This window comes from Nannospalax galili, unplaced genomic scaffold (assembly GCF_000622305.1).
Source record: "Nannospalax galili isolate Female #2095 unplaced genomic scaffold, S.galili_v1.0 scaffold454, whole genome shotgun sequence".
Classification (NCBI taxonomy): domain Eukaryota; kingdom Metazoa; phylum Chordata; class Mammalia; order Rodentia; family Spalacidae; genus Nannospalax; species Nannospalax galili.
Window position 1 is genome coordinate 3,183,473 of NW_008334929.1, and position 15,255 is coordinate 3,198,727.

Below are 15,255 nucleotides of genomic sequence, written 5' to 3' on the forward strand. Positions count from 1 at the left end.
GCTAACTGGAAGACATACATTTAGGCTAGAATTAGCATGGCAAATTACAATTGATGGGGCTGCTATTTTTGTCTAACCCTTAAGCTAAGAATTATTTTATATAGAATTCTACAAACCTCTGTGCTACAATACGTGCCTCAGGGTTGAATGATCGTCATTATTTAGATAATAATGAATCAAAGAATTACTCTGACTTGTATAAGTCACAATATTCTTAAACTTTTAAAACTCTTTCTTTGCTATATACAAATATTAACTCCAAAAATCATTTTCCAGAAAATCATCTGTTTACATTCAGCTTAACAGATTTACTAGAACCTGAGTGACAAACACATGTGTCTTCCACATCTGGTCACATTAGTAGCATACTCTACCATGCTATTAAGACTTCCTGGGCTAGGAGTACTGCTTTGCTCTAAAGTGTTTCCCTAGCATACTTGAGGTGCTGAGTTTGTTGATCCTGAACACTGGTTCAGCTTAGAGGGTGAGACAAGTTGACTTTCTAAGCCCAAATGTGAAAAGCAACAGGTCACACTGGTTACTGCCAAAATCTTTATTTCTTAGATGTTGCAGATCTGATATATTTGTTTACAAGGTGATGATTAAGAGTGTTTCCATTTGTGACACGAAGTCATTCATGTCATAGCTTCTGAGCTGAACATGTAAGTTACCTGTAATGGATGGGTTATGGGCAGCATAGACTTGACTGGGGTGAGGGCAGGATGTTCTTTCAAGCAGAAGGATGCCTGGATTAGGCAGCAGCTGGCAGTTGAAGCAAGCAGGATGCATCACAGGCAAACAAGAGGCAGCCATCAGGGGAGGGACAGTAAGTAGGAAATCTAGAATCAAAGAATATTAGCTATCAGAACAGGACAGCACCTCACCATAGACTGGGCACTTTACTAACTGATAATGAAGCTGGGGTGGCAAGAACAACCATTGATTTCTGAGGCAAGAGACTTGTGAGAAGAAAACTGAGTTTGAAGAAAGCAATCAAGAACATTCAGGTACGAGACGTGCGGTAGAGGAGGCTCAGTGTCAGAGAGCTATGAAAGGCGGTGTGTAAATAGACTTGACAGTGAGCCACTTTGGTACCAACCTAAATACAAGCATTTAAATTTGACCTCTATCCTTCACCTACACTGCTCCCAAGGGTCAGTGCTCATCCTAAGAGTTGAGACTTGGCTCAAGACTCCAGATAGGGCAAAGGAAGAAGTCAAGGTGAGAGAAAGAATGCAGGCAGTTAGTGTTGGAAATGAGGCCATGCGCCAAATAGGATTTCAGTCAACGATGGACCACATATAAGACATGGTCCTGTGAGATTTAGGACTATAAAGCACCCTGTTGCCTAGTGACACTGTAGCCATCACATCGTAGCATAATGCATTCCTCATGTATTTGAAGCAATGTTGTAAAGAGACCTACTATGCTCCCATTCATACTATAACACATTATAGCTTGTTAATTGGTCTACATATTTGCTATACCACACCTTTTATCACTATTTTATAGTATACTCACAACTATAAAGACAGTGTATCACAAGATAGCATGTCACGTTAGTTATGCCAGTGGTAGTCACATACATCTCATGCTCACCCCGCCTCCTAATTGTACTAAGAGAACAGAGGGAATTAGAGTAGCTAGCTTTGTCACGTACATTTTCTTATGTTTGACCAATGACAAAACCACCTGAAAGGAATTGCTGAGTGTATTCCATTGTTAACCAACACATGGTTACATATGCTTATAAGTAAGACAGGAAGATCATTAGGGTGCTTCTTCCCATTCCCTTATTGGCACTAAGCAATCAAAGCAAAGACAATGCTAATTTAGTTTCAATTCTGAGCTAGAAAAGGAAAAAGGAAGCAAAAAACAGCCTGGTCTACATAGTGAGTTCCAGGACAGCTGGGGCTACAAGGAGACCCTGTCTCAAAAAAAAGAAAAAAGGAAAAAAAAAACAACCTGTGTTACAAAGTGAGTTCCAGGACAGCTGGGGCTAAAAGGAGACCCTGTCTCAAAAAAAGACAAAAAAAAAAAAAAGCAGTAATTCTCAAATCACTCCTGTAAAGTGTTACAGTCTAATTGCTATCACCAATATCAAGAGAATTGGAAATATTTGTTTATATATACAGATATATTTAATAAAATAGAAAACATCTTTGCAATAAGAACTATATATGTATATAAATACATAATGTACCTGTTTATGTTTACATTATAAACCAGAAAGTAATATTTAGAAATAAGATACTTTATGTTTTATGAATTGAGTATAGGGCTGGAGAAATGGCTTAGTGGTTAAGAGCACTAACTGCTCTTACAGAGGACCCAGGTTCAATTCCCAGCACCCACATGGTGGCTAACAATTGTGTGAAACTAGGGGAATCTGATGCCCTCTTCTAACCTCCAGAGGCATTGTACAACATGGCACTTACATGCGGGCAATACACTCAAACACACATAAAAATTTTAAAAATAAGAAAAATTGAGTATATTTTTCTTAACAAATATTAAATATTTTATTTGTATAATATTGTTTTCTTGAACTGCTTCCCAACCCAAAAGATTCCCCAGTTGCTCTACTGGCCCTTAAATAGCAGTGTTTCTTATTCATTGGACGCATAAACAACACCGAAGCCCACATCTTAGGTGAGTATTGCAACTGTGTCCTTGTTCCTACAAAAGTGTCATTTACTAGGAGGAACCGCCTAGCGAATACCTTGTCTGCACATCTGTCTCATGATCTTTCATAGCCTAATTCACCATCTCTGCTGCACTCCTATGACTAGGAGGAAAACAGGGACTCCAGTCGGGAAAGAAAGGGTTTTATTCAGCTCTGTTCTTGACTGTTCTCAACATACAAGCAAACCTCCCTGTTATGTCCCTTTGAGCAAAGGGGAGACCCAGATAATCTATTAGCAAATAACTTCAGAACATGGAAAGTAGGAAATACATATTCATTGTGCCTGCTTTGATTACATGGTTTAACTGCTGAAAACCAATAGCCACTTCAAGAAAGTCATTTTCTGAAATGTTTGATTCAATTACAGACTTTGGTGCTCCTTTTTTTTTTTTTTTTAAATCCAGGATTAATATTTTTACCAAGATGTATACCTTGGGATATAATAGTATTTGTTCTAGGACTCATTTCCCAACAACTTACAAAATAGATACTTTTCTGGGGAAAAATATGGCAATTTGAAAAAATTACTTTGCGTATTAAATTGGTACAAGAACCAAAATACAATTTGTAAAACAACACAGAAATGAACAGCAAAATCCTGTTTTTGCTTTGCGAGTTCGTCTTTCTGGAGAGGACCTTCAAGTCTTAGGACGTCTACAGCTCAGTCAGGCCAGCTGCGGTGTGCACGCTCAGTGGTCAAAGTGCGCTTCCAAAGCACGGCGACTCCGTGCGCCGAGCACGCGGGTGTGGTTCCAGCCCGCTTGTCTCCTCTTAGGCCGGTCTCTGCTGCAAGGCTGGAGGAGATCGCATGGCGCGCTGCCTCCCTGCGCAGGCTGCTGAGCGGGCTCCACCCTCTACGCTGCCTGGGCCCAGTCTTCCAGGCTGTTAGGAGGACCGCTTTCCCAGTGCACCCCGCGGCCGGAAGAACCCGGCAAGAAGCAAACAGAGAGCGGAGGGGTCACACACGCCACACATCACACCATAAGGCGGTCACCGAGCAGTGCCTGCCGGGAGTGGGCCCAGGCCGAGTGCCTCGCGCCTAGACGCGCAGTGGCTGCCGGGAGTGGGCCCAGGCCGTGTGCCTCGCGCCTAGACGCGCAGTGGCTGCCGGGAGTGGGCCCAGGCCGTGTGCCTCGCGCCTAGACGCGCAGTGGCTGCCGGGAGTGGGCCCAGGCCGTGTGCCTCGCGCCTAGACGCGCAGTGGCTGCCGGGAGAGGGGTCCAGGCATGCGCAGTGGCTGCTGGGAGCGGGCCCTAGTCCTCGAGCCGAGCCGTGAGCCTCCTGGCGAACTGGGCCGCGTCGGAAACGCTGGAGCCATGAACTGGGTTGGCGGCACCAGGTCAGTTGTGCCGCCCAAGCTGGGACCACTGTCCCTTCCCTGCCAGAGGGACGCCTTTTCCCTGGGTCCGACAGCCAGGTCACAGTTCGATGGTAACGGTCACCAGTAGCGGACGGAGGGCTGTCACGGCGTGTCCGCAGTGGTCAACATGAGGCCGTCGTGTCCTCCCTGTCCCTGGGGGTTGGCGGAGGGGCCTGTGGGGAGCTCTTCCCGCTCCAGGCTCCTCTAGTGAGGCCTCCCGAGGCCCTGAGCCCCTGCTGTGTCCGAGTGGCTGCAGCCTGGCTGAGTTTTGGGCCCCATTCCGGCTGTGCGAGTGTGCAGCGGGCAGCAGTGTTCTTCACTCACTCATTTCGGGGTTTTTCTGTTGTAGGCACAGTCTCACCACAGCCCAGGCTGGCCTGGCACTCATGGCAGCCCTAGAGCTTCAGCCTCCATAAAGAGTCGGGCTTACAGGCACGTGTCATCATGGCCAGTTTATGACTTGGTTTTGTAAAAATGGAAATACATTAAACATTTGAATAACTTACAGGGGTGTGTGTGTGTGTGTGTGTGTGTGTGTGTGTGTGTGTGTATTTAGGGTTAATCACATAAAACATTATAAATTCACTTTTTAAAAATATTTTATGAGTTTATTAATTTACAAAGGAATGAGTACCCAGTGCCTAGCCCCACACAAATTCACTATTTTTTATGTGAGTGTTCATTACCATTGACCACAAATCTACAATGGAAAATATATAGACAATTTCATTAGATTCCAGGACAGCAGTTATGTCAGTATAAGAACTTGAGGAATTTTATAGGGGGAAAACGGCTTTTGTATTCACCATTATGATTATGGTAAATAACGCCATAGCAGGAGCACTTCTGTTAAATATGGTAGCATTGTATTTTTAAAATGTACCTGGTACAGGTTTAAGCTGGGTGTGGTGACTCAGGTTCATAATCGAGGTAGGGTGGCCAGGGTTAAAGGATTACCACGAATTCCAGACCAAGCTGGCCTATAGCGTGGGTTACTCCCTCAAAAATACAAAATAGTACCCTTGAGATGGCACAGTAGGTAAAAAAACTTCCCACCCCAGTTTGACCCCAGGACCCACATGGTGAGAACTGACTCCTTAAAAGTTGGCTCAGCAGTTAAGAGGACTGGTTGCTCTTGCATAAGACCTGGGTTCGAATCCCAGCACTCTCATGGCTGCTAACAGCTGTCTATAACTCCAGTTCCAGGGGATCTGACACCCTATTCTGTCCTCTGTGGGCACTGCATGGCACGGGTGCATTTACACACATGCAAGTAATACACTCACACATAAATAAAATAAAATTTAAAAAATGCTCAGATTGGAGACCTAGTTTTTAGCAAAACATCTTGGAAGACATGGATTGGGAAGGAAAATGCAATCTTAAAGAACTTGGTGGATGTTAGGTCAGTTTGTATCGAGATGCTTTAACAGTAAGGGGCTGGTGTGCGTTTTTTGCTGAGTGAGTGAAGCAGGGTGTAATAAATATGCCTTGGTAGGAGCCCTGTGATTGAATACATTTGTTCTTGCAGAAATGATATGGTATAATTACAACTGCTTGCTAGAAACCTCTTCACAGTTTTACGGCTGAAAGGTCTTTGCAACTTCTCTCATTTAAAACAAAGGCATTTGACCCTTAGCTGTTGTTTGGTTAAAGGATTCTCAGTCATAGGGAACTGCAGTTGCACATCCACCATAGAAGCAGGACAGAACTATGCTGCTCTTCTTTTCAAATGACCCTTTCTTGTTCTCTATTCTACATATTATGGTATGCCCACAAATGAGTTTGTTTACACATGTACAGGTATACATTTTAGGTGATCTTTCTACTTTTTGAGATTGGGTGACTTCACTTAATAGTATTCATTCTAGGTCCACCTGTTTTGTTGTGAACTTTGTTATTTCTTTATTTTTATTTTATGTGTATGAGTGTATTGCCTGCATGTGTGTAAGTTATGCAGTGCCCATGGAGGTCAGAAGAGGGTGTCGGATCCCCTGAAATGTGTTATGGATGGTTGTTAGTTGACATGTAGGTAATGGAAATCAAACCTGGGTCCTCTGCAAGAGCAGCCAGTTCTCTTAACCACTAAGCCATCTCTCTAGCCACTTGTGATTTCTTTAGAGTTACTATGTCGTTTTATACACGTACCAGATTTTCATTATCCATTCACCTGTTTATTGAGAGCTAGGTTGGTCCCATCTTGTTATAGTGAATACAGCAGCAATAAACACAAGGGTACAAATATCTCTATAGTAAGACATCAAGTTCTTTGAGTATATGTTCAGGAATGAGAGAGTTGGGTCGTATGGTAGTTCTATTTTTAATCTTTTGAGGAAGCCCCAAACTGATTTCCATAATGGCTGGGCCAATCTGCACTTCCACCAGCAGTGAATAATGTTCTGTTTTTCCATTTCTTGGTAATAGCTTTTCTGACTGGGGTAAGGTGGTATCTCACAGTAGTTTTAATTTTCATTTCCCTGACGACTACAGATGTTTAACACTTTAAAAATAGTCGTTGGGGGGCTGGAGAGATGGCTTGGCAGTTAAGAGCACTGACTGCTCTTGCAGAGGACCCAGGTTTGATTCCCAGCACCCACATGGCAGCTACAAACGGTCCTTAACTCCAGTTCCAGGGGAATCCGAAGCTGTCTTCTGACCTCCATGGCATTGCACAACACAGGTGCACTCACATACATGCAGGCAATGCTCTCATACACATAAAATAAAAATAATAAATAAAATACTTTAAAAAATAGTCATTGGCCATTTGTATTTCTTTCTGAAAACTGTGTATTCAGTTCTTGGCCCATTTGTTGATAGGCAATTTTATTTCCTGAGTATTTAATTTTTGCAGTTATTTATATATATTCTGGATATTAACCCTGTGTCTCATGTGTAGCTGGTAAGGATTTTCATCTGTTCTGTGTGCTGCCTGTGTGCTCTGTTCATAGTCTTTTGCTATGCCAAGACTTTTTAATTTCATACAGTCCCATCTGTTGATACTTGGGGCTAGTTCCTGTGCTATTGATGTTCTATTCATAAAGTTCTTATCTACCCCAATGTCCTGAAGAATATTCCATATATTTTCATCTAGGAGTTTCAGGACTTTGGGGTTTAAAATAAGATCTTTGTTCTGCTTTGAATTGATTTTTTGTACAAGGTGAAAGTTGTGAATTTAATTTCACTCTTCTGCAGGTAGAAATCCAATTTTGCCAGCACCATTATCTGATTTTTTCCCAATGTTTGTTTTTGCCTCTTGTACCAAGAATGAGGTGGACACATCTTTCTCTTCAGTTGTCTACTTGCCTGTTTCTATGCCAGTACCAAGCTGTCATTGTCATTATAGCTCTGTGGTGTAATTTGGATCGAGAATTGCAATGCCTCCGTGTTTGTACTCTTTAGGATCGCTTTGGCTGCTCGTGGCCTTTTATGGTTCCATATGAATTCTTGCATTGTTTCTTCTAGTTCTGTGAAATATGAAATTCGAATTTTGTTAGGTATTGCATTAAAGACCAGTACATAAAATTAACCAAACAAAAAATTGGTTCTTTGAAAAAGTAAACAAGATTTCAAACCCTAGTCAGTCTGACAAAGATGAAGAAGGCACAGATAAACAGAATTAGAGATCCGCAGACTTCAGTCAAATGTGGTACTAGCTTCCTAAGTGTTTGGAAGCATTCCTTCGTTTTCTATTTTATGAGACATTTTGAAAATGATTGATGTTCTCTAAAATTGTGATAGAATTCAGCAGGGAATTCATCTACACCTGTACAATTTTGGTTGGGAGAGTTTTTTATTACTACTTGAATCTCTTTATTATAGAGCTGTCAATTATTTATCTCATCTTGCTTCAATTTTGATAGGTCTAGAAATTCATTCATTTCTTTTAATTTTTCCAGTTTGGTGGAAAAGTTTTAAAGATATGTTGTAATGATTTTCTGAATTTCATTGGTATGTGTTTTAATGGTTCCTTTTTTATCTCTGGCTTTTATTTATTTGTATTTTCTCTTGGTTAGTTTAGCTAACAGTCTTGTCTTACCTTTTCAAAGAACCAACTCTTCATTGATGCTTTGCATTTTTTTCCATTTCTATTAATTTCTGCCCTGATTTGTAAAAATTATTCTTTCTTGATTTTATACATAGGGCAATATATTTGATCATATCGTCCTCCACCTTTCCTCGTTATCCTCTCTTATCACCCCTTTCCCTCCCACAGAATCTCCCCAGCAAGTCTTTCTTACTTTTATGCCTGTGTTTTGGCCTCTACTGCATTTAATCGCGGTTGCCTGCATGAGCATGGTTGGGGTTTATTTACTTGAGCAAGGGCAAGTCCCCTGAGGAACAAGACTCTCCTTCTGCAGTAACTTTGTCTGTAGCTCCTCAGTGAAGGTGGTGCCTCATGATTCTTTTTTTAAATTTTATTTATGTTTATTTTATGTGTATGAGTGTATTGCCTGCATGTGTGTAAGTGCACCCATGTCTTGCAATGCCTGGTGGAGACAGAAGAAGGCATCAGCTGCCCCAGAACTGGAGCTACAGATGGTTGTTAGCTGCCATGTGGGTGTTGGGATTCAAACCCAGGTCTTCTGCAAGAACAAGCAGTGCTCATAACCACTGAGCCATCTCTGCAGCCCCATACCTCTTGATTCTTAATGACTTTAATAGTGTGAAGTGAACGTGCGACTAGTTTTCATTTGAGTCATTTTGCTAGCACAGTTCTATAGTTTTTTTCTTCCTCTTGATTTCTACTTGTGTTACATTGTGTTCAAGTAGAATACAAGGAATGATCTCACTTTTCTTGTATTTGTTAAAACTTGATTTGTATCTTGTTGTACAATCTATTTACAGACAGTTCTATGGGCTGCTGAGAAGAATGCTGGATACTGCAGTGTTTACATGCACTATTTTGTAAATGTCTGTTAGGTCTGTATGGCCTATGACATCATTTAACTCAGATGTTTCTCTATGTATTTTTGCTGGCATGACCTACACCTAAGAGTGGGACATCACTATGACTGTGTTAGGGTTAGTCTTTGAGTTTCCTACTCGTGTTACTTGTCTTATGAAGTTGAGTGTACCCATGTTTGGTGCATGTATGTTCAGAATTGTAATGTCCTCATGGTAATAGTATGAAGTGACCTTCTTTATCTCTTCTGACTAGTTTTGAAGTCTACATTGCCAGCACAGTTCTACTTGTTAATTTCCTAGTTCCGTTTTCTTGGAATCTCTTTTTCCATCTTTTAACCCTCTAGTACCATTTGTCTTTAATGGTAACGTGTGTTTTTGGAGAAAACAAGTAGATGGATCCTGTTTTCCAATATAGTCTGCTAGTCTGTGTCTTTTGAGTGGGGAATTGGTAACATGTCATCTCAGGTGGCTTGTATTTATGAACGTAGTCTGTAGTTGTGAAATAGTGTTTTCTCTGTGAAAAAACTGTAATTTAGCCTCTGAGAAGCTATTTTAAACAGGTTCTGTATTCCACCTATCTCATAGATTTCTGCTTTGTGGTTTTAGAGTTTTTCTCACTACCTTTGCTTTATAATTCATGCATTTCCAAAAATAGTTTTTAGTTTATTATGAGATATACTTAAAAGCCACAACACTCTAACATTTATCGTTACTATTCCTGACACACCAGGACAACCTGCTTTAGTTTTGTGGAAAGCCAATGTAAGTACTTTTTCTAGGCTAGATACTGTCTTGAATCTTAATTACTCCATTAGCTAGTATGCCATTTGGGTGGACCAGTGGCCTATAATAGAACCTAAATTATCTGCCCTCAAAAATTTGGTAGCTGAACAATTGAGGCTTGGCCACATCAAGACCTCTCTCAGTAAACATAATACCCCAATATTTGTTATTAAAAAGAAATTGGGGAAATACAGACTCCTCCAAGATCTTAGAGCAGTCAATGCCCAGATGGAAAAGATGGGCTTGCTACAAGTGTGCTTACCACACTCTACAGCTATCCCCCATCCCATCATATCGTAGTACAGTAATTAATCCGCTTAACACTTCCATCTTGCAAAAAACTGTGTATACTTTGACAGAGCTCCAAGAACTCTGTGGGACTATAAACTGACTCAAACAATTTATACCCGTTCCTGACTTGGAATTCTGGCCTTGTTCTCCCTGCTAGAAGGCCATAATTCACCAACTTCAAGGATCCCTCTCACCCAGTCAGCTAAGGATCTTCTTAACAAGATAAATCCTATACTCTGGTCTGCATCACTCCGACGTCATGACCCAGCAAAACCATTACTGGCCTTGATCCTCTGTACTAAAAATGGTGTCTTGAGGGCACTATGGCAGCAAGACCTGGTATGGATCCACCTGGCTACCTCGGACCTAACTAGGCTTAGCTCTAAGTATGATATTGCCTTCAAGTTAGTAATTAAGTGAGCGCCAAGAACTCTGTGGGACTATAACCTGGCTCAAACAATTTATACCAGTCCCTGACTTGGAATTCTGGGCCTTGTTCTCCCTGCTGGAAGGCCATAATTCACCAACTTCAAGGATCCCTCTCACCCAGTCAGCTAAGGATCTTCTTAATAAGATAGATCATGTACTCTGGTCTGTGTCACTCCAACGTCATGACCCAGCAGAACCATTACTGGCCTTGATCCTCTGGACTAAAAATGGTGTCTTGGGGGGGCGCTATGGCAGCAAGACCCCCGGTGTGGATCCACCTGGCTATCTTGGACCTAATTAGGCTTAGCTCTAAGTATGATATTGCCTTCAAGTTAGCAATTAAGGCCCAACAAACAGCCAGGTGCATATTCGGAAAGGAAACTGACAAAATTATACTGCCCTTTCCTCTTAAGCATTCCCAAATATTATGGGCAGACTCTCTGGCTTTCCAACTAATGATGTCTGGGTTCACGGGGGGGTTGGATAACCACACACCCCCAGATAACCACACACCCCAGCCTGGCCTGTTTGGAAATCACCACTCAGCCACACACTTCCTCCTGCAAAAAAAAACCCTACCTTTAGCCACGCTAGCCTTCTTGGATGCCAACAAGTCCCATTTTGGTGTTGTCATTCAGCGCATGGGAGAGGATGACACCCGTTACATACAAGCCAATCCCGGCTCTGTCCAATTGGGGGAGCTCCTGGCCTTGTTAAAAATCTTCCAAGTCTGCCAGACTGAGCCGCTCAATATATTCTCCAACAGCCAGTATGCGGTTCAGGCCCTCAGATGTCTTCCCTTTGCTCGAATAAAAGGCCACAAGGATCCCATCACTAGAATGATGAGAGCTCTCCAGATTATCTAAATAACAGACAATGGCCCTGGCACATCTCCCACATAAGATCACATACCAAGATCCCTGGGATCTTGGCAAAGGGAAATGACAAAGTAGATAAGCTTATTATGTCTGTAGAGATTCCTCTTCTAGAACAAGCCAGAGCCTTACACCAACAATTTCCCCTTTCTCCTCGCAGTCTGTACTGCCTTCTACCTGACCTACCCATCTCTCAATGCAAACATCTGAGCAGGTCTTGCATTACATGTGCACCCTCCTTTGATAATCTTAAGTATGTCGATGTCATTGTTGATACCTACTCCTCCTTTCTTTTCACCATCGCTCAAACCGGTGAAAAGGCCTCACACATCATTAAGGTGGTCAAATCAGCAATGCTGGTAATGGGAGTGCCATGGACCCTAAAAACTGATAATGGGCCAGCTTACACCTCTCTACAATTCCAATCATTCCTGTCAACATGGAAAATTAGCCACTCCCTTGGCATCCCTTATAACCCACAGGGACAAGCCATTGTGGAGTGGGCAAATAGGACCCTCAAAGAAACATTACAAAAATTTGCTACCCCTCAGTCTAAAAGGGACCCTCACCTGGCTCTAATTGAAGCTCTATTCAGCATTAACTTCCTATCCTTTGATGAAAATGGGTTGAGCCTGGCCTACAAACACTGAGCTACCATACCTAGGCCTACACCCCTGCCACTAGTGAGATGGAAGGGCCCCGTAACATGTCAATGGCAACCGCCCGCCCCCTTGTTAACAAGAGGGCGAGGCTATCCTTGTGTGTTTCCTCAGACAGAAACAAAGCCAGTATGGGTTCCAGCGAGAAATGTGAGACTAGCAACCGACCAACGGAACCCCCAGGACCCAGAGACCTCGCCGCTATCTGGATAATTGGTTTGCTCTTCCCGCCCCTGCCATGGCCCATGATCTCTGGGCCTTGGTTCCCTCCCCGCCTATTGTTACTCTTGCCCTTATTGCTTCATTCCGCACCCTACCCCACCCTCTATTCAACTAATTCTATGCTTGGCCTCCCCACCATGGACCCAGTTACTTCCTGGGAATCAATGGCTCCTGGCCCCTAAATAACTATGCTTCACTACCAGCAACACATCCTCATGCATTGGGCTATTCAACCTGACTGTCCAAGATTATGCCGGCAGTGCCTCTAATCTAAAAGCACTGTTTAACCTGTCTTGGATCGTCACTTACCTACTCCTGACAAGCATAATTCTTCTCTTTCTACTTCTTAAATGCCTGTTCTTCGTTCCCACAGTCAGAAAAAATTCAATCACTTGGTGTATCAGGCCCTCAGAGGAATACATGAAGATGATTTCAACCCATCCTATGCAGCCTGACAGACTTGGCTTGCACAAATGTATGAGGCCTCCTACAGATAATTCCCCACCTTGACTGATCCCCTGGGACAATACCCCTTGGAGGGCTAGTAGCCAATGACAGGTAAGCTCCTGTTGGGCTGAATCAACCTAAGCCAGGACATGGATGTGTATGCCCATGCTCCAATGACGTGTATGGTTCATGCCTGAATAGGACAACCTAAGACAGGCACAGTCCATGATCCTGGGGTCATCCCGAGGCAGAGCTGCCTATAGGCTCTCACTGGACAGTCATTTTTAATGAAAAAGGGTGGAAATGTAGCAGGAGGCCTCCAAAGATGGCATGGACCCAGAGCCCTGGGATTCAGCGAGAATTCACTTCTTGGTCCACAAATAGCCCACCAAAAGGAGCCCATGCCTCCATACCCTGCTCACGAGCCCAGTGACTGCTGACGGACTGCATGGCATGGACCAATCAGAAAATGATATGCTGACTAAAGGGACTTGGGGGTGGAGAAAAGGGAAATATAAGGCCTGCCTCCTCCTGCGTTAACTGAGCCTGCAGCACCTCGCCTAGTGTTTGCTTCTACCAGACTCCCAGGGTCTGTGTGTGTCATGACTCCATGCCTCTTGCCCCCCCCCCAATTGGCAGGGGACCCGATGCAGGGTCTTCACAGCTGGCCTGAGGAGAACCCGCAACAAGTAATGTTACGTTTTGATGTTTTAAGCCAATATTCATTTTATTGTAACACAAACCACAAAATGTTATTTTCTGTTGACAGTTATAGCTCTTAATTTTTTCCCTTTTCTGATTTTAACCGTACTTTAAAAAATTTTAAGATCGTAACATTTTTAAACAGTTTGATTTGTGTTCACCAGGCCCCAATGAAAATAAGCTAATCAGAAAACTAAAAAAGCAAAGCAAACCTAACAAAACCAAACAAACAATTTAAGACTGGTAAGGCGTTTGTATGATGCCCACAATATTTAATTCCTGCTATAGTTTGAATATCCTGTGTACTTCCATGTAGATTTAACAAATTTCTGTTGTTTTTAACATTTATTTGACAGAATTGTTGTTTTCTATGTCTTTAATTTTAAGAGAAGTGTATCTTTAGCATTTTTATCTTAACTTTTTCTTCCTAGAGTGTGTTTTCCTTCTCCCCTGTTGTAATTTTTCTCTCTCCTCCTGTCTCTTCTATTCCTCACTTAAACCATGTCACTTTTTAGAAGGAATAAGGAACATCTCTCTGTTTTGCTGCCATCCACAATGAGTGACTTGTCCTGTGAAAAGATCATGACCTACTGATGTTTACTTATGCAGCTGCAAGGGCATCTAAAACTGCTCATGCAAATTGTCATTGAATGAGAGATGGCTATAGCCTGCTTCTTTAAAAACCAGTTTTCCAAAATACCATAGTAATTACTATTGAAAGTACAATTAAGAAGATTGTATGTGTATAAACTCATGAACTGAAAGAACAGAAAGTTGAACGCTAGACTGGGGCTATGCTGTAGAAGGCACGTCCCTGACAGTCAGTGCTTTGCTTTACGCCAGGGCTTCTTAAGCTGTTTCCACTCACAGCTCCTTTCTGCCTGAGAAATCTTTATAGGCCCCACCTATATAGACATATAAAAAATAAATCAAACATTAACTGGTAATACATCTTAAAGAAATTTATTTGTAATCAATTCTTTGGTATACATAGAATTTTATAATTTTTTAAAGATGAAAATGAAAACAAATTTGCATACTAATAAGATAGAGGTTGTATTAGGTGCTTTTTTATTACTGTGATGAAGCACCATGACCAGCTCAACTTACTGAAGGAAGAGTTTATTTGGCTTAGGAGTCCAGAGGAATAAGAGTCCATTGTGGTGGGGAGTGGGTTGGGGGCTGGCAGAGGCAGCCAGAGTAGAAATGTAGTAGAAAGCTGAGTGTCCACATCTTCCAGCAGGCACGGGAATCAGAGCTTGCAGCTGGAAATGGGATGGCCTCTGAGCTCTTGAAGCCTGTCCCCAGTAGCATGCTTCCAGCCCCTAGTCCTCTGTAAGCAGCACAACCCACTGGAGCCAAGTATTCAATCAAATACTTGGAGCCTATGAGGGATATTCATTCAAACCACCACAGATGTGTTAATTTGTTCTTAAACAGATAATTAAATCATGGCTTAATATTTGATACTACAGGGTGTAGAGTACCTTAAGCATTTCTCAGAGTGGATCAGTACTTTTGAGTTTATGACTGTCAGTGATGAGAATGCTCCTCTGCATAAATATGTAGCACAAGATGACAGAAGTAAGTATGCTTATCTTTGTGAGACTGAGTCAGGAACTCAAATAGCACACAAAAAATTATGATTGTTTATTTACTCTGTGTGTGTCTCTCTCTCTGTGTCTCTCTGTCTCTCTCTCTCTGTCTTTGTGTGTCTGTGTGTATGTGTGAAAGACAGAGCATGTGTGGAGATCAGAGGACAACTTGCAGAAATTGGTTCTCTCCCTCCATCATATAGGTTCTGAGGGTTGAACTCAGGTCATCAAGCTTAGCAACAAGTCATCTATTTGGCCCCTCAGATAGCACTTTTTAAAATCAACCATTCTAACTAAA

At 42.3% G+C, this 15,255-nt stretch overlaps 1 protein-coding gene across 1 annotated transcript in view; it reads left to right on the top strand.

The window, feature by feature from the left end:
• Positions 1-3,912: 3,912 nt before the first annotated feature.
• CUNH12orf40 (chromosome unknown C12orf40 homolog) overlaps positions 3,913-15,255 on the top strand; it is a 72,040-nt gene continuing 60,697 nt past the window's right edge. The window contains 2 exon segments of the mRNA XM_008829676.1: positions 3,913-4,025; positions 4,166-4,391. Of these exon segments, the coding sequence (XP_008827898.1) occupies positions 3,913-4,025; positions 4,166-4,391 (339 nt within the window).